The following is a 27425-nucleotide window of genomic DNA, read 5'->3' on the forward strand; positions in this document are numbered from 1 at the left end:
GTTAAAAAAAAATTGGGCTAATGTGTAAAATAAAGAGATACTTCTGGAAAACGTACAGAAGTTTAACACAGTACTGTCCGTGAATTGAGTTCGCTATCAGTTTACATCACTTTCATGGATCAATTTATTTGTTTTGAAATGTCAAATGTGGTTTTTGTTTCTTTTAAAGGTCACATTAACAAAATCTAGAATAATTTCAACATAATTCCAATGAACTTTTGGTTCCAAGACATCTTGAAAAGTAAGTTCACCCCCACAAAAAAAATATTGCATATTAAATGCCAAGTCTGTATATATATATATGTATGTATATATATATATATATATATATATATATATATATATATATATATATATTTATATATATATATATATATATATATATATATATATATATATATTGTTACGGACCGCGGACAAGATGTTGTTTCTTTGGCCGAGCGGATGGCACCGCAGCCCCTAACAGTTACCCCGACTAACCCGATTCCCGAACGTTGGCCGGATCGCGCCACAGATATTTAATATGGAAAAGACAAAAGCGACACGGATGTGAAGAAGAAGAAGAAGACAAAAATAGGGAATACGAATATAATTTATTTACTATTTACATGCTCAAAATAACCAAGGAAGAAGGAAAGATAAGAAAATAATTTACAGAAGATTTTAGAGACACAGTGAAAATACTAGCTTATCTAACAGGCTTAACTTATTCCCAGGGACAAGACAAAAGACAGACTACGAACACACTTACACGGGGGATGATGATAGGAATGGCAGGAGGTGGATGGCTGGAGGGAGAGGGAGGTCCAACGGTTTCTGCAGCACGATCGGCGCGTTGGGCAGCCGCCGTTCCTTCGCGGCCCTGCTCCGGAACTGCCGTCAAGGCCCCAAGCTGCTGTATCTGAAGCTGCTGTGTTGCTGCATGGACGTCGCGTGCTTTCTCCAGGCTTCTTGCTGTTAACTCCTTTTTGGTCCAACTTTGGCGAGCAAGGCGACGAATAGCAGGCTTTGTGCTTCCCTGGATATTATCTCTCTCCAACAACTCCTCACCATCGACAACCACGTTGCTTCTTGCGCGCGCGCTTTTATAACGCCTCCGGCGATCAAGCCGCCGGCCTTTAGGACACGCCCCTCGGTGGGCTCGCTTCGGCCTTGATTGGTGGGCACAGGCCCTCTGACGCCACCCTTGATGATGATGGGCGGGCACGCCCTTCTTCCCCGAGCTGAGCATATGTTTAATGGCGGCTTTGGGGCGAAAACAACCGGCAGCTGTAACAAACTGGCAAACTGCCCAGTGCAGTTGGCATTGGAGACTTGGAGGGGATGTAGCTGGAAATTGAGGCTTGGCAATGGAAGTTTTGGGAGTGGGAATGGGGAATGAAGGGACTCTATCTTATTTCACTTGGTGCAATGGAGTGTCATTTTAATGGAAGACAAAGCCTTAACCTAATACACAGAATAAGGAAATAAACTACTGAACAAGGATGTTATAGTGTCCTTTATGTATGCTTTATGGAACTAACTATGGGAACGCCCTTTGACCTTTATACACACTGGAGCAAGGAGGGCTCAGAATAAAACAATAATAATAAAAACACAATAAAAAAAACACAATCCTCATATCCACAACAATATATATATACTGTGTGTATATATATATATATATATATATATATATATATATATATATATATATATATATATATATATATATATATATATATATGCATGCAGTCACGTGAAAAAGTAAGTACACCCCATGTAAAGTTTTGACTTTTTCAACATATTTCAACATAACTATTTGATCTTCATTTCAACAATATTGATAGATAAAGGTGAAATAATATTACAAATATCATGAAACATTTACATTTTGTTGTCCATTGTATAATTTAAATAAGCATAAATGCAAATTTCGCATGTGGAAAAAGTAAGTACACTCTTGGCTCTAATCGGTAGCATTGCCCCCTTTGGCAGAAACAACCTCAAGTAGGCGTTTCTTATAACTGTCTACCAGTCTCTGACATCGACTGGGAGAAACTTTTGCCCACTCCTCCATGCAGAATTCTTTCAGCTGTGCGATGTTTGAGGGGTTCTTGCATGCACAGCTCGTTTCAAATCCCCCCACAACATCTCGATGGGATTTAGATCGAGGCTTTGACTTGGCCATTCCAGAACCCTCCATTTCTTTCTTTTAAGCCATTCCTTGGTGGATTTACTGGTATGTTTGGGGTCATTGTCATGTTGCAAGGTCCAGCTTCGGTTGAGCTTCAACTTTCCGACACATGGCCTCACATTATCCTCAAGCACCCTCTGGTACAATTAAGAATTCATAGTGGATTCTATGATGGTGGGCTGCCCAGGCCCTGATGCAGCAAAGCTGCCCCAGACCATAATATTTCCACCACTATGCTTTGCAGTTGGTATCAGGTTCTTCTGGTCAAATGCTGTCTCTGGTTTTCGCCAAACATGTCTTCTGGTACTGTGGCCAAATAGCTCTACCTTTGACTCATCTGTCCAGAGCACATTGTTCCAGAAGTGCTGGTCTTTGCCTAGGTGTTCATTGGTAAACTTTAGTCTTGCCCTGATGTTCTTTCTGGACAGCAAAGGTTTCCTCCTGGCACACCTCCCATGTAGATCAAATTTGTGCAGCCTCTTTCTAATGGTAGACTCGTGCACTTTGACTTCAACAGTGGCAAGAGCTACCTGTAGGTCCCATGATGACATTCTGGGGTTCTTAGAGACTTCTTTCAGTATCTTGCGGTCTGCTCTCGGGCTGAACTTGCTGGGGCGGCCTGGCCTGAACAAGTTGGCAGTTGTTTGGAATCTTCTCCACTTGTAGATTATCTTCCGGACAGTCGAATGATTGATTTCAAATTGTTTGAAGATCTTTTTAAATCCCTTCCCAGACTCGTAGGCATCTATAACCTTCTTTCTGAAGGCCTCAGAGAGCTCTTTTGATCTAGGCATGGTGACACCGCACACTTCAACAACAAAGAGCAAGCCAAACTAAATGTCTGAGGTTTAAATAAGACAGGTTCCTCCAAGATCCTCTCCAACGATGTTCTAATCATTTGCACCTGAGCTGGTGCACCTGATTCTAATTTTAGGTATTTGAAGTAGTGATAAATGTAGGGGTGGACTTACTTTTTCCACATGCAAAATTTGCATTTATGTTTATTTAAATTATACAATGGACTACAAAATGTAAATGTTTCATGATATTTGTTATATTATATCACCTTTATCTATCAATATTGTTGAAATGAAGATCAAATAGCTGTATGTTGAAATATGTTGAAAAAGTCAAAACTTTACATGGGGTGTACTTACTTTTTCACGTGACTGTAACTGCCAAGGATACTTTTGCTGATCAGCACAGCTCATAATGCGATGAACAGAAGTGCTGTCGTGTGATGGACGATGAAAGGGTCATCTCGGGTTCTAAAATTAGGGGCAACGTTTGCCGGGAGCAAAATATGACTGGCCCGCATTCCCAACATGCCAAATGTATTCCATTTTAAAACCTGACGGTGAGATTTTCTTACACCACAAAAACCATTGCTCATGCATTAACTAGAGCATAACACAGGCCAACCCTGGTGTTTTTGACCTCTTTTCAATATGCCAATTTTAGCCTTGGCCAAAAGGTTTTCCGCTAACGGTTTTTAAACTTATAAGGGAATCGCAAAATAAACATGTCTGTTTATAGGCAAGACGGAGTCCAAAACCAGATAATGTGAGTGATTGATCTACTCATCTAATACTAAAACAAGGAGTGTCCGTCCATCCATCCGTGTGTCCATCACACTTTATTTTAAAGTATTCCCGCTCTCGTGACGTAATATAAATGGTACCGTTTGAGAGCAGAGAATCGACAACTGAAGCTTTAAGGTAGCGGTTCCAACAATATGACTGCAGGGACCTATCAGAATAAAGTGTGACGGACACGGAAGGAGCACACAAAATTATATATAGTAATACTTCTCGAAGAAATGGAAAACTAGATATCTGTGATCACAAAGCGATCACGAAAGGTAATCCAATAATGGCTATGTGCTTTTCATACACCATATGAACTTGATTTTCAACATTTAGGGATAGAGTGTAAATTAGGAACATGTGTCCCCATCTACAAACTATCTCACTATAATTCACCAAATGTCTGTCTGTCTGTCTGTTCCCAGGTACCGCAAAAACGGCTGAACCGATCGCAACAAAATTTAGGGTGGGTAATCCTGGGACCCCCTGGAGTAAAATAGGCTACATTGGTTTTCCATTTTTTTCCAATTTTCCCATTTCTCCAATTTTCCAGTTTTTCCAAACATGATGGAATAATATTTACCGATGTGAACAGTAATGTGGCTTTTATTGAAATTCTACAAATACTGTTTAGATTTTGATGACTGGCAATGGTACCCGTCCTACGGGCAGGGCTTCAATTGGGAAGCCCAAATGAAAAGGTAAAATATCAGAAATTGAAGGCTTTTTAATTTTAAACAATTCATATAAACATCCGTTAAATCATATCACATGCAAATCATCAAAATCTAAACAGTACATGGCTAAACAGTACATGGACGATCACATACCTCGTACGTCTCACGTCTCGCTTGCTCTCAGGTCCCGATAATGATCCTTCCGCAGGTTCACCTTCGGAAACCTTGTTACGACTTTTACTTCCTCTAGACAGTCAAGTTCGCTCATCTTTTCGGTGCACCGGCACGAGCCGAGAACGGCCCGTGCAGGGGCTGATCCGAGGATCTCATCAAAACGTCCGATCGGTAGTAGCGACAGGCGGTGTGTATAAAGGGCAGGGACTTAATCAACGCGAGCTGATGACTCTCGCTTACTGGGAATTCCTCGTTTGTGGGACACTGTCTCATGTCTCAAGCCCCAGTCCCCATCACGGATGGGGCTCAGCAGTTTACCCGAGCCTGATGGTGAAGGGCAAGGTACACACTGGCCTGTCCAGTGTAGCGCTCGTGCGGCCCCGGACATCGAAGGGCATTAAACGTTCATTAAACATTAAACGTTCATTAAAGGATTACGAAACGAAAAACATTACGAAATTACATTCACACCGTCACGTCAAACACTACCATGAACACATACATCGTCACAACATCGTCACAATGAGATCATCGTCACAATGAACGTAATGCGAACGCAAATGTTACGCGTGAGTCCAAACCTGAGAATGCTGGAGACTAAAGCTGAAATTGGGAAAACTAAATAGCCTATTTTACTCCTGGAGATCCCAGGATTATCCACCCAAAATATCGTTGAGATCGGTTCAGCAGTTTTTACGGTACCTTCGAACAGACAGACAGACGGACATTTGGTGAATTATAGTAAGGTCGTCACAGTGAGAACATCGTCACAATGAACATTATGCGAACGTGAATGTTATGCGGGAGTCCAAACCAGAGAATGCTGGAGACCAAAGCTGAAATTGGGGAAACGAAATAGCCTATTTTACTCCCAGGGGTCCCAGGATTACCCACCCAAAATATCTTTGCGATCGGTTCAGCAGTTTTTACGGTACCTCGGAACAGACAGACGGACATTTGGTGAATTATAGTAAGATTTGCGCGTGATATGATTTAACTGATGTTTATATGAATCGTTTAAAATTTAAAAAAGCCTTCAATTTCTGATATTTTGCCTTTTCATTTGGGCCTCCCAATTGAAGCCCCGCCCGTAGGGCGGGTACCGTTGCTAGTCCATAAAACTTAACATCATGAAAATCGGAGGAAAATGATGTTCATGTTATGATCAAAAAATGTGTTTTGAGTTAATTAGGTCACAATTCAAAAAAAGTAGATCAAGGATACAAATCAAATACCAAGTGTAAGCATAAATGCGCCTTACTCTAGGCTATCTAGGGAGGTAAATTTTGTTCCGATCTGACAAACATTAGTCAGGTTATGGTGAAAAATGTTAAATTGTCTATAATTAGGTCATGACCTTAAAATTCGGTCAAAGTCAAAAAATTATGTCGACTCCATCCGTATACGTTTTATTCCCATTATTGATGCAAAATTTAATTTGGAAAGTCCCTGCTGGCTCCGAGATATAGCTTGAACATTGGCTGAAAAGGAATAAGAAAACCCTAAATGGTGGTTTAGTACTACTCAGGGTCTAAGAAACTCTGAGGTACCATTATAAAACTGCGGACACTAATTGTTGAAACAATCGGTATAAGCCTCCGCCTATCCTATAGGAGGAGACTTACATATATTGTAACGGTCCATTTGTCCGACCCCGTTGCCCAGGTTAGAATCTGGTGAGTCGCTAACTCCTCAGTCACATTTGCTCTATGGCTAGGATACGGCGGCCGTACCCCCCCTAAATTGACAGAAACGTGCGGCAGCCGCAGAGTTTCTGAGGTGGCCGCAGGGTGGCCCTAGGGCGTATGGCTATCTTTTACAGGCCGTAGGGGTCGCCGCGGAATTATAGCGCGGAGTTATAACTTTTTTCATTTCTAGGGTGGACGTAGCAATTCGACAAGCCGTAGCCATGACGACGATATACATATGAAAAAGAACTGGTATATATACCCACTCGTTACCGTCCGTCTAGCCGCACGTTCGCCTTAGGGCCCCCCTGCGGTCGCCTTGCGGACACCTTGAGGCTACCTTGCGTCTGCCTTGAAAATTCTATGGCCGCCGCAGGGACACCCCAAGGTCACCGTGCGACATCAAATCAAAGACCGTACGGCACCCCCACGTTTTCGGTCTCCACAATTTCTAAATGCCCCGTGCGGCTACCCGATAAATAAAAACATATGTGACTGCTACATTGTGTGACCGTGGAAATACTGCGGCCGCCCTATAATTGCTAGTGGCCGTAGATTTTTTAGACCCTACGGCCGCCGAGCCAAATGTGACTGAAGCATAAGCAACCACGTCAGTCCCTCGCCGCAGAGATTTCTGAGATCCCGCATCTAATGTCGTGTTAATGCGTAGATTGAAATCTCTGTGCCGGGCGAGAGGTGCGTCGAGGGCAATCACGGGGCGGATCTTACCTTTGGCCGAGCAACCAAATCCCACGTGATGCCGGGTACTCTAGTAGTACAAGACCGCGACCAATCTCTATCTCAAACAGATTCCTGTAGAGCCGCACGGATTTCTGCGACAGATTTCTGTAGAAACAGATTCCGCAAAATGAAGCTGTCGCAATCAAGCAGGATGAGCCAAAGACCAAGTCGGGTTTACCAAGTGTATGAGTGGAAAAAGACAGGTATTTACAAAACAGTGATTGCAAATAATAAAATCCCCAATATTACCCGCCTGCAGATCATGCGCCCCACGGAACAGTCGAAGCAATTGTCGGGAACTTTAGTTATTCAATGATTTAGCTTAGGCCTTCAATTACACACGATAGATGAAATAAGCCACCACAGGACAGGCAGAGTCGCTAGGCCGAACCCAATAATGTTGTTTCAGGTGCCCGCTCGGGTCTTCCCACCTAGTTACAGTTAGGTAGGTACGGCTAGTTACACAGATATGCAAGGCCTGTGAAAACTTGCATCTTTGCTCATCTTTATTCTTTCTTCTTCAGCCTCCTCTTTATTTCTACTTCTTTCTCTTTCTATTTTTATGTCTCATTTCTCTAAGTCTAAGAGATGAACTTATAAAATGGGTCGTGATGTCCGGATGTCTGTCCATCTGTCCATTAACTTTTTGCTATTTTTGCTAATCCTCCCTCACCACCGGGCTAATTGTTCTGAAGCTGACGCATGAATACAAGAAAGTTGCTCCCGCACAATCGCTCAGGCTTCGAATTTTTGATTTCGGGTCATGGGGGCTCCCAGTGGGAGATGGAGGGGGTGGGAAAGGGGAGGGGGGCTTACCCAAACTTAAGATCTCTACTCATACCTTTTTACCCTGCGCTCGCGAAGTGAAAAGCGAGGTTAAGCATTCTGTTATGTGCGTACGTGTGCCGTGTGCCGTACGTGTCTGCATTTTAAAAATTCATTTTCTCAGCAACCGTTGGTCCGATTGACATGAAATTTTCACCATAGGAGCACCTCCTCCTGTAGAATATTTTAATGATTATTATGACGTCATAGGTCACGTGGTACAGGCGCCATCTTGGAAAAAAACAAAAAATGTTGCACCTCTCTATCTCCAAAACTGCTGCATGGAAAAAATTGAAACGTGGCTCATTGTAAAGAACTCCATATGGGGAATAGGTGTTGTTAACGATGACGTCATTGGTGCCATAATTATAATGTCATAATTCCACAGGGACAACGCTTAGTCTGATGAGTTTGAAATTTATTGAGCATGATCTATGCAACAATTATATTAGAGAATATAAATTTATGATGTCATCGCTCACGTGGTCGGGCAGCCCTATTGGATAAAAGGAAAAAAATGTTCCAAAACAGAAGAGTTGGCTCGCAATAAGTTGACTGCGCAGGGTAAGTATTCTATGAATACCATCTAGTTTACCAAACGATTGCTCTGAAACCCAATACAATCATTCTACTCCATAGGATCGCTCGGTCTCAGGTTTTTTTGATTTTGTATCATGGTACCTCACAGGGGGGGGGTTCCCCCAAATCAGCACTCGGAGCTATTTATTATTTCTCTCTATCCTTCTTTTTATCCAAACCAGCAAGGGTTTTTGTGGATATGCATTCTTAGATCCTTGAACTTTCACGAAAAGTTTGACATCAAACATTTTGTTCTTGTGTTGCGGAAGGAGTAAGGTGGAAGCAACACTGTCCAAAGCTGGCATTCATGTAAACTTTTCTAAATCCGTGTGACAACTGCACCCTGACATATTTTGGAGAGTCGTCCATAATAATACTTTGTGGAGATCCCACCTGAAAAGCGACTTTCTGACGTCCCATCCGAAAACCTGCTCCGGCTCTTAACCAATCAAGAAAGAGATCTTGAAATCACAGGGTAACAGCTTTCTGGAGTTTCCAGTTATGTCGCAAACATGCAAACAATGTTATCATGGAGTTATCATGGAGTTATCATGCAAACAATGCATTATATATTTTATAGGTGGGGAGAGTCTGTGTGGCTTTCAGGTAAAAAAAAAGTTGGACTGAAGGTGTTGTGGCAACTAAGGTGTGACATTTCATATTCATAAACCTTCCACATCGACTCTCTCGCTGAATTCCCTTATTGCTGAATGTCCGTATAATTGCGGCTCAAATACGAAGAGGTACTAAATGAATAACGGTATTCAGTTTATTCTGTTGAAGTGTTCAAAGTTCAGATCAGACGTACACTTTCTCACACCCACTTCACCCTTGTACGAGAAGCTCACCATGTTGAAGATCCACAAAAGAACTGGACCCATCTAGGAAATACAAGACCCATCACTCACACTTCACCGTTGTTTTTATTTTAATCCTTCAGACATTCACCCTTGTGTTCCACTCACCTCTTGATGTCGCTTTCGAGTATCTTTTTATTACTTGCAAAATCGAAGATTTTTCAAGTATATTGGTCGGTTACGTTTGTGGTTCTGTCTGTCTGTTTGTCTGTCTGTTTGTCTGTCTGTTTGTTTGTTTGTCACCGGCCTACAGGTCACAATTTTCAACCGATCTTCACGAAACTTCACCAAGTGGTAGAGTTGGTCAAAAGCAAGAAGCCTATTGTTTTTGGGGTCAATAGGTCAAAAGGTCAACATAGGCCAAAGGTCACCAAATTTGCTAAATTTCTAAAATCCTCAATTTTCATCCGATTGACTTGAAATTTGAAGACCACTTGCATATCTGGTCACTGAATTCAACCACCAAGTATGTTTGAGGTCAACATAGGCCAAATGGTCAACATAGGCCAAATTTCTAAAATCCTCAATTTTCATCCAATTGACTTGAAATTTGAAGAGGACTTGCATATCTGGTCACTGAATTCAACCACCAAGTATTCTTGAGGTCAACATAGGCCAAAAGGTCAACATAGGCCAAATTTCTAAAATCCTCAATTCTCATCCAATTGACTTGAAAATTGAAAAGGACTTGCATATCTGGTCACTGAATTCAACCACAAATTATATTTTAGGGTGAACATAGGCCAAAAGGTCAACATAGGCCAAAAGGTCAACATAGGCCAAATTTCTAAAATCCTCAATTTTCATCCAATTGACTTGAAATTTGAAGATAACTTGCATATCTGGTCACTGAATTCAACCACCAAGTATTCTTGAGGTCAACATAGGCCAAAAAAAGGTCAACATAGGCCAAATTTCTAAAATCCTCAATTTTCATCGAATTGACTTGAAATTTGAAGAGGACTTGCATAACTGGTCACTGAATTCAACCACGTATTATAATTTAGGTAAACACAGGCCAAAAGGTCAACATAGGCCAAATTTCTAAAATCACCAATTTTCATTTGATTGACTTGAACTTCTAAGAGGATTTATATATATGGTCACTGAATTCAACCACCATCTATTTTTGAGGTCAACAGAGGCCAAAAGGTCAACATACGCCAAATTTTTAATATCCTCAATTTTCATCCGATTGACTTGAAAATTGAACAGCATTTGCACATTGATTCACTAAATAGGGAAACTAATTATTTTTGAGGTCAAAAGATCAAAGGTCAACTCAAGGACAACCTTCCAAAATCATCATTTTTCATCTGAAAAATCGTCACTTTTCATCCTATTGACCCAAGCTTTGATCAAGATTGTAAATTTTAATCTTCATGAAATGGACAATTTGCTGTATCATTGGAAAACTTTTTTTGGGTGGGGCGGGGGCGGCGGCGGATTTTGCAAGTATCGTGCTACACATGACGTCTTCTTGTTTGTCTGTCTGTCTGTTTGTTTGTCACCGGCCTACAGGTCACAATTTTCAACCGATCTTCACGAAACTTCACCAAATGGTAGAGTTGGTCAAAAGCGAGAAGCCTATTGTTGTTGGGGTCAAAAGGTCAAAAGGTCAACATAGGCCAAAGGTCACCAACTTTGCCAAATTTCTAAAATCCTCAATTTTCATCCAATTGACTTGAAATTTGAAGAGGACTTGCATATCTGGTCACTGAATTCAACCACCAAGTATTTTTAGAGGTCAACATCAGCCAAAAGGTCAACATAGGCCAGATTTCTAAAATCCTCAATTTTCATCTGATTGACTTGAAAATTGAACAGCATTTGCACATTGAGTCACAAAATAGGGAAACTAACTATTTTTTAATTTTTTTTTAAACTAACTATTTTTGAGGTCAAAAGTTCAAAGGTCAACTCAAGGTCAACCTTCCAAAATCATTTTTCATCTGAAAAATCGTCACTTTTCTTCCTGTTGACTCGAGCTTTCATCAAGATTGTCAATTTTAATCTTGATGAAATGGACAATTTGCTGTGGAATTTTTTTTCTTGGGTGGGGGGGTGGATTTTGCAAGTATCATGCTCTGCATGACGTCTTCTTGTTTTTTTTTTTTTGTATACAGAGTCGAGGCTCATGCAAGAGGTAATCTTTTGTACCAAACTCAATTCACATGTTTAATGCGAGTGTGAAAGGATGGGATGGACCCATCAGCCATTTATTGTCCCCCGTCGCACCGCGGAGCGAAAGGGGGACTATGGTTTTCCCCTCCGTCCATGTGTCCGTCCGTCCGTCCATCCGTCCGTGCGTGCATGCGTGCGTGCGGGCGTGCGTGCGTGCGTGCGTGCATGCGTGTGTGCGTAAGCGAAGGACGGCATTCGAATTTGGTGTGTGGGTGCAACCCACGTCAAAATCCAAGATGGCCGTCGCCATGTATGTCTGATGCCATGTATGTCTGAAGCTTGTGAGCAGAATATCTTGAAAAATAAGCGAAGTACCAACTTCTAATCTGGTGTGTGGGTGTATCTCGGCATAAGGAAGAACGCTATTGAAAATTGGGTCGCCACGTCAAAATCCAAAGATGGCCGCCACCATATATATGTCTGAACCTTGTGAGCAAAATATCTTGAAAAATAAACGAACTACTAACGTCTGATCTGGTGTGTGGGTGTACCTACGCATAAGGAAGAACGCTCTTGAAAATTGGGTCGCCACGTCAAAATCCAAGATGGCCGCCGCCATGTATGTCTCAAGCTTGTGAGCGGAATATCTTGACAAATAAGCGAAGTACCAACTTCTAATCTGGTGTGTGGGTGTATCTCGGCACAAGGGAGAACGCTATTGAAAATTGGGTCGCCACATCAAAATCCAAGATGGCCGCCTTGCGTCTTCCACTTTGTCAACTCGCATCACTTCACCGACGGGAGACCTAGGCGTAACGCTTGTTTTAATTGAATTTGAATCGCATTGAATTGAAAGGCCACTGGAAGGAAAATTTCCACGTTTATGTGGATAACAATAAAGAACATTCCATTATCCAACATGGTGTACTTCTGCTGGTATTGACTTGATGAAATTTTTAATGGCCTTATCTTCCGTTACAAATGGAAAGCATGACGAGGGATTCCATATTTTTACGGCGTAGCCCGTAGCGCAATGCCATCTGGGACAGCGTCTGTCTGTCCATCTGGTGTATGTATGTCCCTCACAAACATCCACCAATCAGAGCTGAGGATCTGACATGACAGGGGGACAGCATTTAGTAACCGCTACAGTTTCATATTTTACTAAAAGGAAAGATAATAAGCTTCTGCAGACATTTTGGGGTCCCAGCGGGTGTCTTCAGGTAGGGAGGAGGTTTCAGGAATTCCTCAATGCAATTATAATTTTGAGATGGATCGAAATGGACCATGCTCCCGAATCCGGAAGTGAACAGATGACGACGTTTCACTGGTTCGATAATGTCTCAATACAATTGTGATTTAACATTATATTTTGACATATTAACACTATCGTATTAATTTGTGATTGGAATGATGAATGATGCTGTTTGGAATAAAAATATGGAGATATTGAGTTTAAAGCATAATGAGGAAATGACGTAAGGGTTTCCATCCGTGACATTCACGGATTCACATTTGCAGTTTCACCATTGACTTGACATAGCAACATTAAGACTGGGTATGTTTTTTGTCCAAGTCATTCACGAACCTACTGTCAAGGCCTGACTTTCGACTGAAGGTGGCACAGGAATGTGGAATTTATTGAATTTTTTTTAAATATTTACATTATTTGCTAACTGGTTTATAACGCGCTTTTTATTGTGAGGCAGTTGCAGGAGAAGTACATGGAGAAGAGGAAGAAGTTGTTTCTTGGGTTTGTTGATCTGGAGAAAGCATTCAATAGGGTTCCATGCGAAGTATTGACATGGGCATTGAGGAAGTTAGAAGTGGAGGAATGGTTGATCAGAGTAGTGATGGCAATGGACAAAAGAGTGCGCACAGCTGTAAGGACGAAGGACGGGAACAGTGGTGAGTTTGAGGTGAAGGTGGGAGTGCATCAGGGGTCGGTACTAAGTCCACTATTTGTAGCTGTGATGGAGGTGCTGGCTCAGAACGTAAAGGAGGGTTTACCGTGGGAGTTGTTGTATGCAGATGATCTGGTGTTGATTGCAGAAAGTATGGATGGACTGAAGGAGAAGATGAACAAGTGGAAGGAATGTATGGAGACAAAAGGTCTGAAGGTGAATATCGGAAAGACGAAGGTGATGGCAAGTGGTAAAGCATGTGGTGAGGTGGAAAGAACTGGGAAGTGGCCGTGTGCTGTGTGCAGGAAGGGTGTCGGAGTGAACTCAATTCAATGTACAATGTGCGCTGAGTGGGTTCATCAAAGATGTAGTGGTCTGAGAGGGTCATTAACCAGTGTGGTAGCTACATTCAAGTGTAAGGTGTGCACAGAGGGAGCTGCAGATGGAGGAAATGTTGAGTTGGATCTTGGAGATGGCGTGAAGCTGGAAGGTGTGAAAACATTTTGTTACCTAGGAGACATGCTGAATGGAGAAGGTGGATCAGACTCAGCAACGGTTGCTGGAGTGAGATGTGCATGGAAGAAGTTTCGGGAACTGAGTGGCGTGCTGACGAGGAGGGGAGTGTCGTTGAAGCTGAAGGGAAAGGTGTATGCTGCATGTGTGAGAAGTGTTATGATTTATGGGAGCGAGACATGGGTAATGAACGTAGAGCAGCAACGAAGGTTGGAAAGGGTGGAAATGCGAATGGTTCGACGGATGTGCGGAGTATCGTTGAGAGAGAGGAAGACAAATGATGAATTGCGAAAGATGATGGGAATAGAGCCTGTGATTGATGCTGTGAAGAGGAACAGGTTGAGATGGTTTGGTCATGTGTTGAGGAAGGATGAAAGTGGCTGGTTGACAAGAGTGATGGAAATGAATGTAGAAGGAAGTAGAGGACGGGGAAGACCGAGAAAGACTTGGCTAAAGATGGTGGAGGAAGAAATGCGGGCAAGGGGGTTAACAAGGAGAGATGCAGAAAATAGGGCAAAATGGAGAAGATCGTCATGGGGACCGCAAGGCTAACCCCCGCTCTTGCATGGAAAATGGCCTTTAAAATGCCTGTTGTTTGTTTGTTTGTATTTGCTAACTGGTATCCCCACCCAGGTCGTACTATCCTTTTCAACTGAAGTATCAAACAAGCCCGGCTACGATATTGTTAGACTATCGGTCTTGTTTTTAGATGAAGAGCAAAAGGGGGGTTGCGCCAACACTCCACGCGCAACCCCTGGCTATGGGCCTGATTTTAATCGTACAAGTTCCATTGGCATTTTCCATCGACTAAAAAAGGTCACCCAAATCAGCAAAATGAAAGATTTTCCTTTAATCGAAAACAATATATTACCAAGACAGTTGTCACGAGCTACACAACATGGATTTTCAATTGCTGTGAGAACTTTGTCATTATCAACTGAATCAGATTCCATCAACCAGCTGCCATACCCCACAATTTGCTACCCGCAAACACTCAGCACTGATGCAAAGAAAAATAAATAATAAATAAATCCAAATTTAAAAACCTGCTTCGGCCTGTCTCTGATATGCTCGGATTCTGCAAACACCTTGACGTTTTTGCCCAGAGCGACATATACAAGCGAAGAAAAAGGATTAGAGCGAAGAGGTTAAAAATAAGGAGTCAGGGAGGAACAAAGAGTTTAGATGTTACAACTTCAGGATGGGGTGTGGATGTCGAGGGATGAAAGACAAGACATCTAATGTAAGAACTAGGTGACCCATTCCATGAATGAATGAAGAAATAGAGGGGCGACAACTTTTCTTTTTAATCGAGCTTAAAACTCATAAAACTCATCATAAAACTTGGTTTTTTTTGCATAAATCACAGTTATTGCTTAAATGTCATCACCTTAAATATGAATCAAGTCTTAATCAGGCAAAAACCAGTCGCTTTAGTGACAATATTGCTGAGTTTTGGGCCTTGTCGGACGGGCTTGCATCACAAAAATTACATTTTTAAAAGAAACTGTCTTTGGAATCCCTGAGTGTGCTCGTGTTTCCATCGATACGATATGCAAGGAAACCACATTAGTCGGATTGCAGGGCCGCACGACATGGAGGCATACGGGTGCCGGTGTTTGGACCAGGGATCAACTGCTCTTTGAGTGTCCCACAACCATCAAACTATACTCAAAAAGGATATGTCAATAGCGGGTAATTTGGGAATTTTTATATATCCTTCGAGGTCAAGTTGGAGAGTTGCACATGTGTATAAAACAGGAAGTTATAGCATTTAGCTCACTATTTTTGGTAAAACCGTCCGCAAAACTTGTGCTTGTTTGCTGGTCTCTCCGGGCATCACGTGTCCAACCTTTATCCGGCCTGTCGGCCCAGTGACCTTTCCCGTTGGCCCTTTGTCGGGTTGCTGAGCGATCGCAGCCTTCCGACGCCTTACCCAGTTGTGTCGGAGGGCTTGCGTAGGCGTCAGCCTTTGAGCAGGATCCCAGAGAAGGCAGTGCCTTAAGAAATCCAGAAAAGCCAAGTCGTTGCAGCCCTTGAGCGCAGACATCCAGGAACGGGAGGCCGGTGGGCCGCGAACCTTTCCTCGACGTGAGCGGCCAGCCGCGAGTAACGTCGAGCCGTCCGGTTGTGCGACCAAAACACAATAATGTGGATGTCCTGCGGAAGTGATGAATTTACGAGCGTGCCGTGCCCCCGCCAGCACATTGGAAGGAGGTTTTCCAAGTAACTCCATGATGCAGGCAAGCTGGTCTGCCTCGTCTTCTCCAGGAAATATTGGGAGTCCAGTGACCAGCTCAGCCAGGATACAGCCAAGAGACCAGATGTCAATGGGAGGGCCATAAGGTGCTCCCAAGATCACCTCAGGTGCACGGTAGAAGCGTGACTGGATGTAACTGTACATACGACGTTCCTCAAAACAGCTCGAACCAAAGTCTATTACCTGCAACAAAAGATCACCGATTACAATTATTGACTGTACAATAGAAACACCACCAAGATGCAGATTTTCATGAAGTATATAAACCTACAAACAAATATTTAAAATTAATTTTGCGTTAGCCTGTTTAACAACACAGATTCAAATATATACAATATTAACTACAGTACATGTATTTGTCCGTCGTCTGCAGATGCCCTTGTAATTCCTCCGTACATCGACATCTTCTAACGTCTTTATCCCGCGTGCGGTTTACGTACAAGCTCCACTTTGACCCTTAAACAACAAAATCCGCCTCTTTGAATCCCCAGATTCTTTCCTGAAATTCATAGAAGTGTTAATTTGCTATATACCGTGTACCCCTCCCAGCCCTCGCCATTCCACAGATCTACCGATGTCCTTGTCCTCTACTGTTTTTGTGCTTGTGTGCTTCCCTCTCCCTCCCCCTCTTGTCTCACGCTCCCTTCATTGCATGTTTAATGTGTCTGTGCATGTTTTCATGTTCAACGTGTTAGCTCTTACATGAGCCTCGATTCTATATCCAAAAAAAAAAAAAAAAAATACCCCCGGCATGCTTGCCATGAAACCTTTCAAGACAATTTGAAGCATTTATCCGTTTCGGTAGAATCACATGATGGGCTATGGATTGGCATGCAACACCGCCAAAGGAAAGAACACGCTGCGGGTTTATCTGGGTGGGAATTAAAGCCTCGAAACGTCAATGAACTGGAGAGTTCATAGAACACGTTACCCCTGATACTTGAAGTGTATACTTTAATTGAAATAAAACTCTGACTTTAAAGATTGTTATAAAAAATCCGGAAGTTTAGCGCCATTGAAGCAGTCTTATACACCACCCTATTTAACATGTCCAAGGCCTGCAACACCGGAGTTTCTCCGAAGTATTAAGAAGGCAATCTGTGTTCTACGTTTCATCTGTATACTCGTAATTAAATTTAAATAAAAATAAAGGTAAATTAATTTGATAAAGATAAATTAATTTAATAAAGATAAATTAAATAAATTAACCTGGAATTTACCACCGTTTTCCCCAGTGTCTATTACACCTCCCTATCTAAAACGATACATTAGTTATTCATGCCTGTTTGTGTCGTTTATAAAATCCTTTAAAAAGAGCAGTTCCCTGTTTGGAATGATTTTCAATTTTGTTTGACTGTCAAGCAGAAAAAAAACAAAAAAACAACAAAAAAAAAACCACCTTTAGATCGTTATAAAAACCACCTTCTTTTTTTTTTTGACTGTCAAGCAGAGACGGAGGGAAAAGATCTCACTCTCTCTGCGAATGCAGATCGGGACAAATTCAGAGACAAAGTGCTGCTAAACGGCAGGTTCGTTTTCCGATTCATTTTCCAATTCGTGTTTCAATTCAAACTAATGAACCAATTCCTTAACCCCACCTTTACGTGTACGGGGTAATCAGTCTGACAGAATGGTGCAGGGGTTACCTTTAGGGTTACCGCATAAGTTTCCTAAATATCCCTCATTGCTTTTTACACCAGACCATGGACTTACTGATGATCTACCATGACTGTATTTTCAGGAAAACCCTTAAAATTCCATAAAATCTGAGCAGGTGATTCCCTAATAGTGTGAATGATAATAAAGAATGATACACTGGTAAACTTTTTCACAATGCCAACAATCGCATACCTGGAGAAAGAAACCCATGTCCTGAATGGCAATGCCATAAACAGCAGAAAATCAAGCTTTTCCAGATCATCCATGTTGCATCAAACGATGGAGCATTTCAAAATCAAACTCAACTTCTTCCTTTCAACTTTTAATGACGCCATTTGGTTTAATTGCAAACTTTAAGAAGCCCCTAAATACATCAAGGCCAAGATGTGAATGTGTGTTTCTGCCTTCCGGCAACATAAACAAACGCTAAAGATCACTCCCATCCTCCCCACGCCCTCCCATGAGCCTGACAAAGCATCTCATCTCACATGAATCACCATTCCATTACCAATCAGCTTGGACAGTGATAGCTGCAAAACTGGAGGTTCTTGGAAATATTATGAAGGCAATTTGTGTTCTGAATTGTTCAAGTATGTAATTCAATTTAAATCAAATAAAGATTGGAAAAGTTGTATAAATTTATCAACTCCGGTTTTACGGGCATTTTTTTTTTTTTTTTGGATACAAGATCGAGGCTCGTGAAAGAGCTAATATTAATCACACAAAAAGTCAAACCGACACATAAAACACAAAATAAGGGGAGCGGTAGGCAAGATGGGGAGAGGGGGGAAGGACACAAACACAACATTTGAGAGCAGAGACATCGGGAGAACTGTGGGAGGGAGAAGGCTTGGGGGGAGGTGGGAGAGGTATAAAACACGGACACTGCAAGGACTTCCAGGAAAGAAGTTGGAATTAAAAAAAAAAAGTGTATACGGCATGAATTAGTGGGGGTAGAAAAGATCAATGTTTTGGATGGGGGAAGATAAGAGATGGTGGTGAACAGCTGTTTTAAAGACCTGGAGGGAGGAGTGAGATTGAAGAGAGTGGGGGAGTTTCTTCCAGAGGCGGGAGAAAAGGGGAATGAAGGAGTGAAGGTGAGCAGAGAGCCGAGATTTTGGCAGTTTAACCATAAGAGGGTTGCTGGCAGATCTTTTGCGACCTGTAGGAATATTAGGGGGACAGAGCCCAGAGAGAGCTGAGGAAGCAAGGCCAGAGAGGAGTCGGTAGAAGACAGAAAGACCACCAACCTGCCTGCGGTGAGTGAGTGAAAGGCCCTCGGAGTTAGCTTCATCGCAGGAGATTCCAATGATTCTGAAAGCTTTGGTTTCAACAGCGTGAAGCCGAGCTGGGTGTGAGGCAGGAGCACCAGCCCAGACGGGGGAACAGTATTCCATTGAACTGCAGATGAAAGCCTTGTATGTGGTGAGGAGCTCAGGTGTGCCAAGCGTTACGGATTTATGTGAATTTATGTGAATTACTATTCAGGTCTTTGCTTATCAATGTGTAGTCGATTAAAGGTTGTTGTGATTAAAGGGTCAGGAGCCCTTCTGGGAAAAAGGAGACCGGAAACGGAAGAAGAAAAGACACGAGGTCCTGGAGAAGCGACGATCTTCTTCCTCTTCCTCGCCGAGCTCCGACGAGAGTTGGTATCGATATTGAGCAGCGTGGAGGACGCTGCGTTTGAAAGCCCGTCTGACAAAAGGAGTTACCTGCGCGGGGTAATTACCCCTTGACACGTCAAGTTGCCGTGGGTTCGTGCACGGAACCAAGCGTCCGGCACAGTTCGCCTCACCGTCTACAAGGACGCGTACGGGTCGCACCTTGGGCCTCGCGCGCGTTGCAAGCCGCGCTTGGTTTGGCCCCGTTGCTTGGCAAGGAGGTGTGCGCTGCAGCAGCTGTCCCCGGTACGAGACGTGCACATTTGGAGCACGTCCGCCTGGGGTTCGTTCAACCGCCCGAGTGCGGAGAAGAGAGACATTGTGAGGGACAGTGACCCAAGTGGTCGTGAGTGGGGACAGGGGGGGACACATATGTAAGATGGCCATCTTAGTGATTGATTGTTGATTGTTGATGGTTGTTGATTCCTTGGGGGAATATATTATTGATTACTCCGGATCCTTGGTGTGGGGTTTCTTATTGACTGGAATTCATATTGATTGCGTTACGAAAAGCGTATAAATCATATATCTTTCTGGCGGGGTGCCTCCCACGGTCCGGGGGTCACCGAGACCAGGTAGTTACCGGGAGGACCACGTAACAGAATTGGGGGCTCGTCCGGGATTACGATTTGCGGATTCGCAATGGGGTCTACGTCCGGGATCTAAAATTGTATAAAATAATAAAATAATATTTTTATTAATTAAAATTTATTAATTAAGTATAAATTGGTAAATTTTTGGGAAATTGGGGGTAAAGTCTTGTGTGAAGGTTAACAGGTGTTAACGATAGGCACCATGGCGTTTGTGGCACAGAACTTTGCGGTAACCCCGAGTGAGGCATGTGGATTCGTGCAGAGACATCTGCACGAACCCACGTGTGTGTTGTCCACCGAGTGTGTCCACCGAGACACCCGAGTGTGTCCACCGAGCGTTACTAAAGTCGGACCTCTTGAAATTGGCCAAACATTTTAACTTGGAGGTCCGAACTAATTTGAGGAAGGCAGAGTTGCAGACCACGGTGATACAATCTATGGTGGGATTAGGAACATGGGACGGGTTAGCCTGGGAGTGGCTACCCGAAGAACCAGAAGACGTTGAGCTCCGGAAACTGGAGTTGCAATTACGGAGCCAGGAACGGATCAAAGAAGAAGAAAGGAAAGCAGAAAAGGAAAGAGCAGAAGACGAAAGGAAAGCAGAAGAGAGGAGAGAAGAGAAACAAGCAGAGGAAAGGAGAGTGGAACGAGAACTCCAGGAAAGGTTAAAAGAAGAAGAAAGGAAACCAGAAAAGGAAAGAGCAGAAGAAGAAAGGAAAGCAGAAAAGGAAAGAGCAGAAGAAGAAAGGAAAGCAGAAAAGGAAAGAGCAGAAGAAGAAAGGAAAGCAGAAAAGGAAAGAGCATAAGAAGAAAGGAAAGCAGAAAAGGAAAGAGCAGAAGAAGAAAGGAAAGCAGAAGAGAGGAGAGAAGAGAAACAAGCAGAGGAAAGGAGAGTGGAACGAGAACTCCAGGAAAGGTTAGAAGGGAGAAAAGCAGAGGAGAGGAGAGCGGCCAGGGAACTCGAAGCAGAGGAGAGACAAGCCGAAAGGGAGTTGAAGGAACGTGATCTGGCGCTTCAGCAAGAAATTAAATTCAAGGAGCTGGATTTAATGAGAGAACGGGGAGAGGTACCACCCTTGCTGACGGGGTCGACACCTAGCCAGAACACCTGGGATGTGGGCAGACATGTGAGGCTGGTTCCACCCTTCAGTGAAAAGGAAGTCGCTAAATTTTTTCCACACTTTGAGAAAGTGGCTCGACAGTTAAACTGGCCGGAGGAGGCCTGGACCATACTAGTGCAAAGTGTGCTGGTGGGAAAAGCTCAAGAGATTTATTCGGCGCTACCAATGGACCAATGTGCAGATTATGAGGTATTGAAGAAGCACATCCTCAAAGCCTATGAGTTGGTTCCGGAAGCTTACCGGCAAAAATTCAGGAATGCCAGGAAGAGGGAGAGTGAGACCCATGTGGAGTTTGCCAGAGTGAAAGAAAACATGTTTGATCGGTGGTGTGAGTCAAAAGGAGTCGGGAACGACTTCGAAGCATTGCGTGACCTGATGCTGGTGGAGGAATTTTAACAGTGTGTCCACGAGGACATCAAAGTGTACCTGCAGGAAAAGAAAGTACCGAAGTTGTGGGACGCAGCCACCATGGCAGATGATTATGCCTTAACACACCGGATAGGGGTCCACGAACCTAACTCCTCGCCTAGATCTCCGCAGGGGAGGTGTGGAACAGCAGGTGCGGAGAACGACAATACATGGCGGCGGCCTCGAGATGATTATGGGGACAACGCTGATACCCGAACGGTTCGAAATCAGGGGGCTACGGGCCCAAGACAAACTTATTTTTCGGGGGGCCCGAGGCAGACCACGAGTTTTTCCTCCGGGCCGACATGCGCCTTTTGCAAAAAACCTGGACACTTGATGTCCAGTTGTTACCTCATGAAAAGGGAAAACCCAGAGCGGAGTCCGACTATTACCACTCCGAATGCGATGGCAAACGTTAGAAATCGCCCACAGAAGAGTTACCAACCATTTATTTATGAGGGGTTGGTCTCACTCAAGGGAGACTTGACTAACCCAAGACCGGTTAGGGTTTTGAGGGACACAGGAGCCCATCAATCCTTAATGCTTGAAGGCATTTTGCCATTGTCAAAGAGTACCGCAACTGGTGATAGTGTTCGGTTACAAGGGATCGGTGGCTGTGTTAGTGCCCCACTTCATGTCATCCATTTGGAATCCGATTTGGTGTCAGGACCGGTCACCGTCGGTTTGCAAGCCACGCTTCCTGTAGAGGGAGTATCTGTGATTATCGGGAATGATTTGGCCGGGGGGCAAATTTATGGTAACCCGAGGGTTGGTAAAGAGCACAGCAGGGAAAATAACACAACACCAGCTCGGGATGGCGACAAAAGTTACAAGTTATTTGTAGGGGGACTGAACTTCAACACAGAGGAAGAAGTTCTGACCTCTGTCTTCAACAGATATGGGCCGCTGGTGGAAGTGCGGGTGGTAAAAGACAGGGAAACGCAACGGTCAAGAGGGTTCGGCTTTGTCACGTTTGCAAGCACAAGAGACGCCAGGGAGGCAGAGAAGAATTGGATTGGTAAGGATTTGGAAGGTCGGACCATAACAGTAGGGAAGGCATTTCGTAGGCGTCGAGAGGTCTACAGAAGAGGACCACTTGGCGGTAGTTTTGGTGTGGGCAGCAGCCGATATTACTATGGAGGCTCCCAGAGTTACGGCACCTCCCGAAAGCATGAATGTCAGAGCACTGGCCGAGAAGGAGACCGCCAGTCAGGTAACGGCTGGGACAAGGGGTCCCACCGTAACTGTTAGGAGTCTGGAGAAGTTGAAGCCCTATATACGGTGGAGCCGCCGAGCCGGGGCTCCTACACGGACTCACCGTGAACACCACGTTCTTAAAGGCGTCCAGGTAGTGAACTTTCCTGCACGGACTAACCGTGAACTCCACGTTCTTAAAGGCGTCCATGTAATGAACTTTCCTCCCCGGACTAACCGTGAACTCCACATTCCTTAAGGCGTCCATGTAGGGAATACTCCGCTGGGCCTCCCGAAAAAGTGCTATAGAGAGGTTTAAATTTGGGGGCTTTGGTCACCACCTCTTAACCGTCATTCAAGAGAAACTAGAAGTGGTTGACGCTTGGTCCAGAGGGAATTCATCTAGGGGATTGTGTGAAATTTTGTTGCTTTATTTTTAAGTGATGACTGTGCCCGGGGGGAACTGATGATTTGGGGGGGGGGGGGGGGTGAGTTATCTGGTTTGTTTATCCAAGTTGGCCGGCAAAGAAAGTTTTCGCTGGGTTCAAACTTTCTTTCTTGAAGGGGGGGGAGTGTTACGGATTTATGTGAATTTATGTGAATTACTATTCAGGTCTTTGCTTATCAATGTGTAGTTGATTAAAGGTTGTTGTGATTAAAGGGTCAGGAGCCCTTCTGGGAAAAAGGAGACCGGAAACGGAAGAAGAAAAGACACGAGGTCCTGGAGAAGCGACGAACTTCTTCCTCTTTCTCGCCGAGCTCCGACGAGAGTTGGTATCGATATTGAGCAGCGTGGAGGACGCTGCGTTTGAAAGCCTGTCTGACAAAAGGAGTTACCTGCGCGGGGTAATTACCCCTTGACACGTCAAGTTGCCGTGGGTTCGTGCACGGAACCAAGCGTCCGGCACAATTCGCCTCACCGTCTACAAGGACGCGTACGGGTCGCACCTTGGGCCTCGCGCACGTTGCAAGCCGCGCTTGGTTTGGCCCCGTTGCTTGGCAAGGAGGTGTGCGCTGCAGCAGCTGTCCCCGGTACGAGTCGTGCACGTTTGGAGCACGTCCGCCCGGGGTTCGTTCAACTGCCCGAGTGCGGAGAAGAGAGACATTGTGAGGGACAGTGGCCCAAGTGGTCGTGAGTGGGGACAGGGGGGGACACATATGTAAGATGGCCATCTTAGTGATTGATTGTTGATTGTTGATGGTTGTTGATTCCTTGGGGGAATATATTATTGATTACTCCGGATCCTTGGTGTGGGGTTTCTTATTGACTGGAATTCATATTGATTGCGTTACGAAAAGCATATAAATCATATATCTTTCTGGCGGGGTGCCTCCCACGGTCCGGGGGTCACCGAGACCAGGTAGTTACCGGGAGGACCACGTAACACAAGGAAGGACTTCGCACGACGTAGGATGCCCAGTCGGCGACTGGCTTTGGAGGCCAGCTTGGAAATGTGGTTTTCCCCAAGAAAGATCATGGCAGATAGTGAGACCCAAAAGCTTGAGCGACAGAACTTCTTGGAGAGGATTGTTGAGAAAGTAGATGGGAGGGTTTTCCAGTCGGTCTTTTCGGAGAGACCTAGTAAGAGTGTGAGATTTGTCAGGATTGAAAGACATGTTCCACTTGTTTGACCAGTCTGTGATTTACCCAGTGTCGAATGCATCACCTTATCTAACATGTTACATTGTTTCTTCATGCCTGTTGTTTGTGTCCTTTATAGCATCCTTAAAAACAGTCAGTTTCTTGTTTGCAATGAATTACAATTTTGTTTGACTGCCAGGCAGGTAGACAGATTTTTTTAAAGATCGCCTTACTCCTCTATGCGCATATGTGGTTCTCTCTGAGCCAAGGTATGTTAAATGAAAAACATGTCTTCATATCCATGTTAAAAATATAACGTTCAATTGAAAAACGTTTTTCCTCAATCATAAACTGGCGATCATAAGCTGATAAGATGGACGGACACAAACCAATTGCTTAACCCTGCTTTTTCCGTTGCGTGCTGTTTTAGTGATGTTTTAGTGATGTTTTAGTGAGGTGTTTTTTTTGTTTGTTTGTTTTTTGTATACAAGATCAAGGCTCGTGTAATAGCCAACATTAATCACATAAAAACAAACTGACACATAAAACATAAGATAAAGGGAGCGGGAGACAAGATGGGGGGAGAGAGAGAGGGAAGCATACAAGTACAACATTTGAGAGCAGGGACATCGGGAGATCTGTGGGAGGGAGAGGGCTTGGGCGGAAGAGGCACGGGGGGGGGGGGGGGGGGGTGTAGGAGAGGTATAAAACACATGGACACTGCTAGGACTTCCAGGAAAGAAGTTGATATTTCAAATAAGTGGATTTGGGGTGAATTAACTAGGGTAGAAAAGGTCAAGGTTTTGGATGGGGGAAGATAAGAGATGGTGGTGAAAAAAAGGAAAGGTGGTTTTAGTGATACAGGAACAACTGGAACGGCACTCGGTAGAGCGCAAACCTCCGCTAGGCTTTTTACATTTTGTATCCCATTGATAGGCCAGATATGGATCCGGACCTGAACCAAAATCGTATCAGCTTGTTTTTGTCACCTACCCAACTCATCCAACCAGTTTTGTCATCATCCGTCCATAATTACCTCCACCACCGAAGGTGGACGAATGTTGTTTTCAACCCTGTCTGTCTGCTTGTCTGACTGTGAACAGGATATCTAAAAAAGTTATGGACGGATTCAGATGGAACTTGGTGAACAGGTTGTGTGTGTCACAATGAGAATTTTTTCGATTTTGGTGAGGATCCGGATCCAGATCCAATTTTTTTTTTTCCAAAGTGATTCTTCACCATCTTCACCACATCTATCTACAATTCCAGTAATCTCTGTGTGTATGTTTGTATGTTTGTATGTTTGTATGTCTGTGACCGCTGTTTCTCGACAACCACGGGTCCGATATACTTGAAACTTGCCAGGTATATTGCTGGGGACCCGAGGATGTGCCTTTTCAAGGTTTGAAATTAATCGGACAAGTAGTTACCGAGCTATGGCGATTTAGCCGTTCGCCGTTCGCTTTGGCGTTGCGAATGGACCAAACCATTTCATGTAAATAGAGGGGGGGGGGTTCTGTGGTCGTTGCGAATGGACCAAACCATTTCATGTAAATAGAGGGGGGGGGGGGGATTGTCACTGTACTCGCAAGCCGTTCGCCGTTCGCTTTGGCGTTGCGAATGGACCAAAACATTTCATGGACCAAACCATTTCATGTAAATAGAGGGGGGGGGATTGTCACCGTACTCGCACCCACGTACCCACGTACCCACGTACGGGCATTGCACCCACGTACGGGCATGCCCTAGTATATCCAATACATAAAGAAAAAAGTTTGTGTGTTTGTTTGTTCATTTATGCATTGGACCTTCCAGGAACCGAGCAATATGTATTGTGAAGATCGCATGTTGAGGTTGTATCTTGTGATTTGTTGTCACAACACAAATTTAATGATTATTAGTCTTTACATGTGCGCCTGTTATTAAAAAAGATTGTTTTTACCCAGATTTATTATAACACTTCCGTGTTCAGGCCTTGAGTATGTTATTTTACCCTCTCTGGTTTTTTTCCTGGTAGCGATTGAGTAACATGTTTTGTGAAGATCGTATGTTGCCATTGCAGTGACGTGTTGCCAACAACCCATATTTAATTATTATCCTGTTTCACGTGCACAGGTTATTTAAAATATTGCTTTACACAGTTTATTATAACACATCCGTCCGTGTTCAGGCCTCGAGCGAGTATGTTGTTTAGACACTGCCTGGGGTTTTCCCATGAGTGATCGAGTAATACATTTTGTGATTGTCATACAGGATATATTTAAATACATATATTTCATTGAATTTCCCATGTAACGCCAGTACATGTAACGCATGTAATTGCCATGTAATGGCAACGCCAGGTACTTCAGCTAGTTATACTGTGTGTGTGTATATATATACATATATATATATATATATATATATATATATATATATATATATATATATATATATATATATATACACAAAGAATTAAGTTAAGCACCCCTACACAACGAATTAAGGTAAGCACCCCCTAATATATATTCTTTGTGTATATGTATACATTGGCATATATTCTAAGGTATGTGAGATCAAATAATGATTGGTATGACATTAGCAATTATCCATTGATGAAATTGAGTGATCAAAGTGAAAAAAAGTGATTGGTTGAGTCAGTGATCCGATCACGTGGGTCCTACACACGTTATTGACGCAAAGATCGCTAGAGGTCTTCTCAGAACAATGACTGTACGTTAGAAAACATAAACGTCATCCACACTGTCCGTGATGGACCTATAGCTCCATACTTAAATTGAGGTGAAAATATGCCTAAAATTCCCAAAAAATTTCACCTTAAATTATTCAGAATAAAATATTGAAAACGGCATGATTGTTATGTTTTTATGTGACCATAATATCACTTCTCCAGAAAATTTAGCAATATCATGGGTATATTACACTGTTTTGACGACAACAAACTTGTAATGTGCGAGGTTGTAAAAAAACGGGGGGGGGGGTGCTTAACTTAATTCTTTGTGTATATATATAGTAACGGATTTGGGACACCGTGCACTGTGTGTGTAATTCATTGTAAATATACCCCCATTGTAAATAATGTAATGATTCCTGTAAATACCTC

At 43.4% G+C, this 27425-nt stretch overlaps 1 protein-coding gene across 5 annotated transcripts in view; it reads right to left on the minus strand.

Moving 5' to 3' along the window:
• Positions 1–14679: 14679 nt before the first annotated feature.
• LOC137424435 (dual specificity tyrosine-phosphorylation-regulated kinase 2) overlaps positions 14680–27425 on the minus strand; it is a 97753-nt gene continuing 85007 nt past the window's right edge. For all 5 annotated transcript variants that reach the window (XM_068111890.2, XM_068111889.2, XM_068111888.2 and 2 more), the window contains one exon: positions 14680–16287. In XM_068111890.2, the coding sequence (XP_067967991.2) occupies positions 15619–16287 (669 nt within the window). In that variant the 3' untranslated portion in view covers positions 14680–15618. The remainder of the gene's footprint in view (positions 16288–27425) is intronic.

The sequence above is a fragment of the Myxine glutinosa genome, chromosome 4 (genome assembly GCF_964187855.1).
Source record: "Myxine glutinosa chromosome 4, kmMyxGlut1.1, whole genome shotgun sequence".
NCBI classification, from domain to species: Eukaryota; Metazoa; Chordata; class Myxini; order Myxiniformes; family Myxinidae; genus Myxine; species Myxine glutinosa.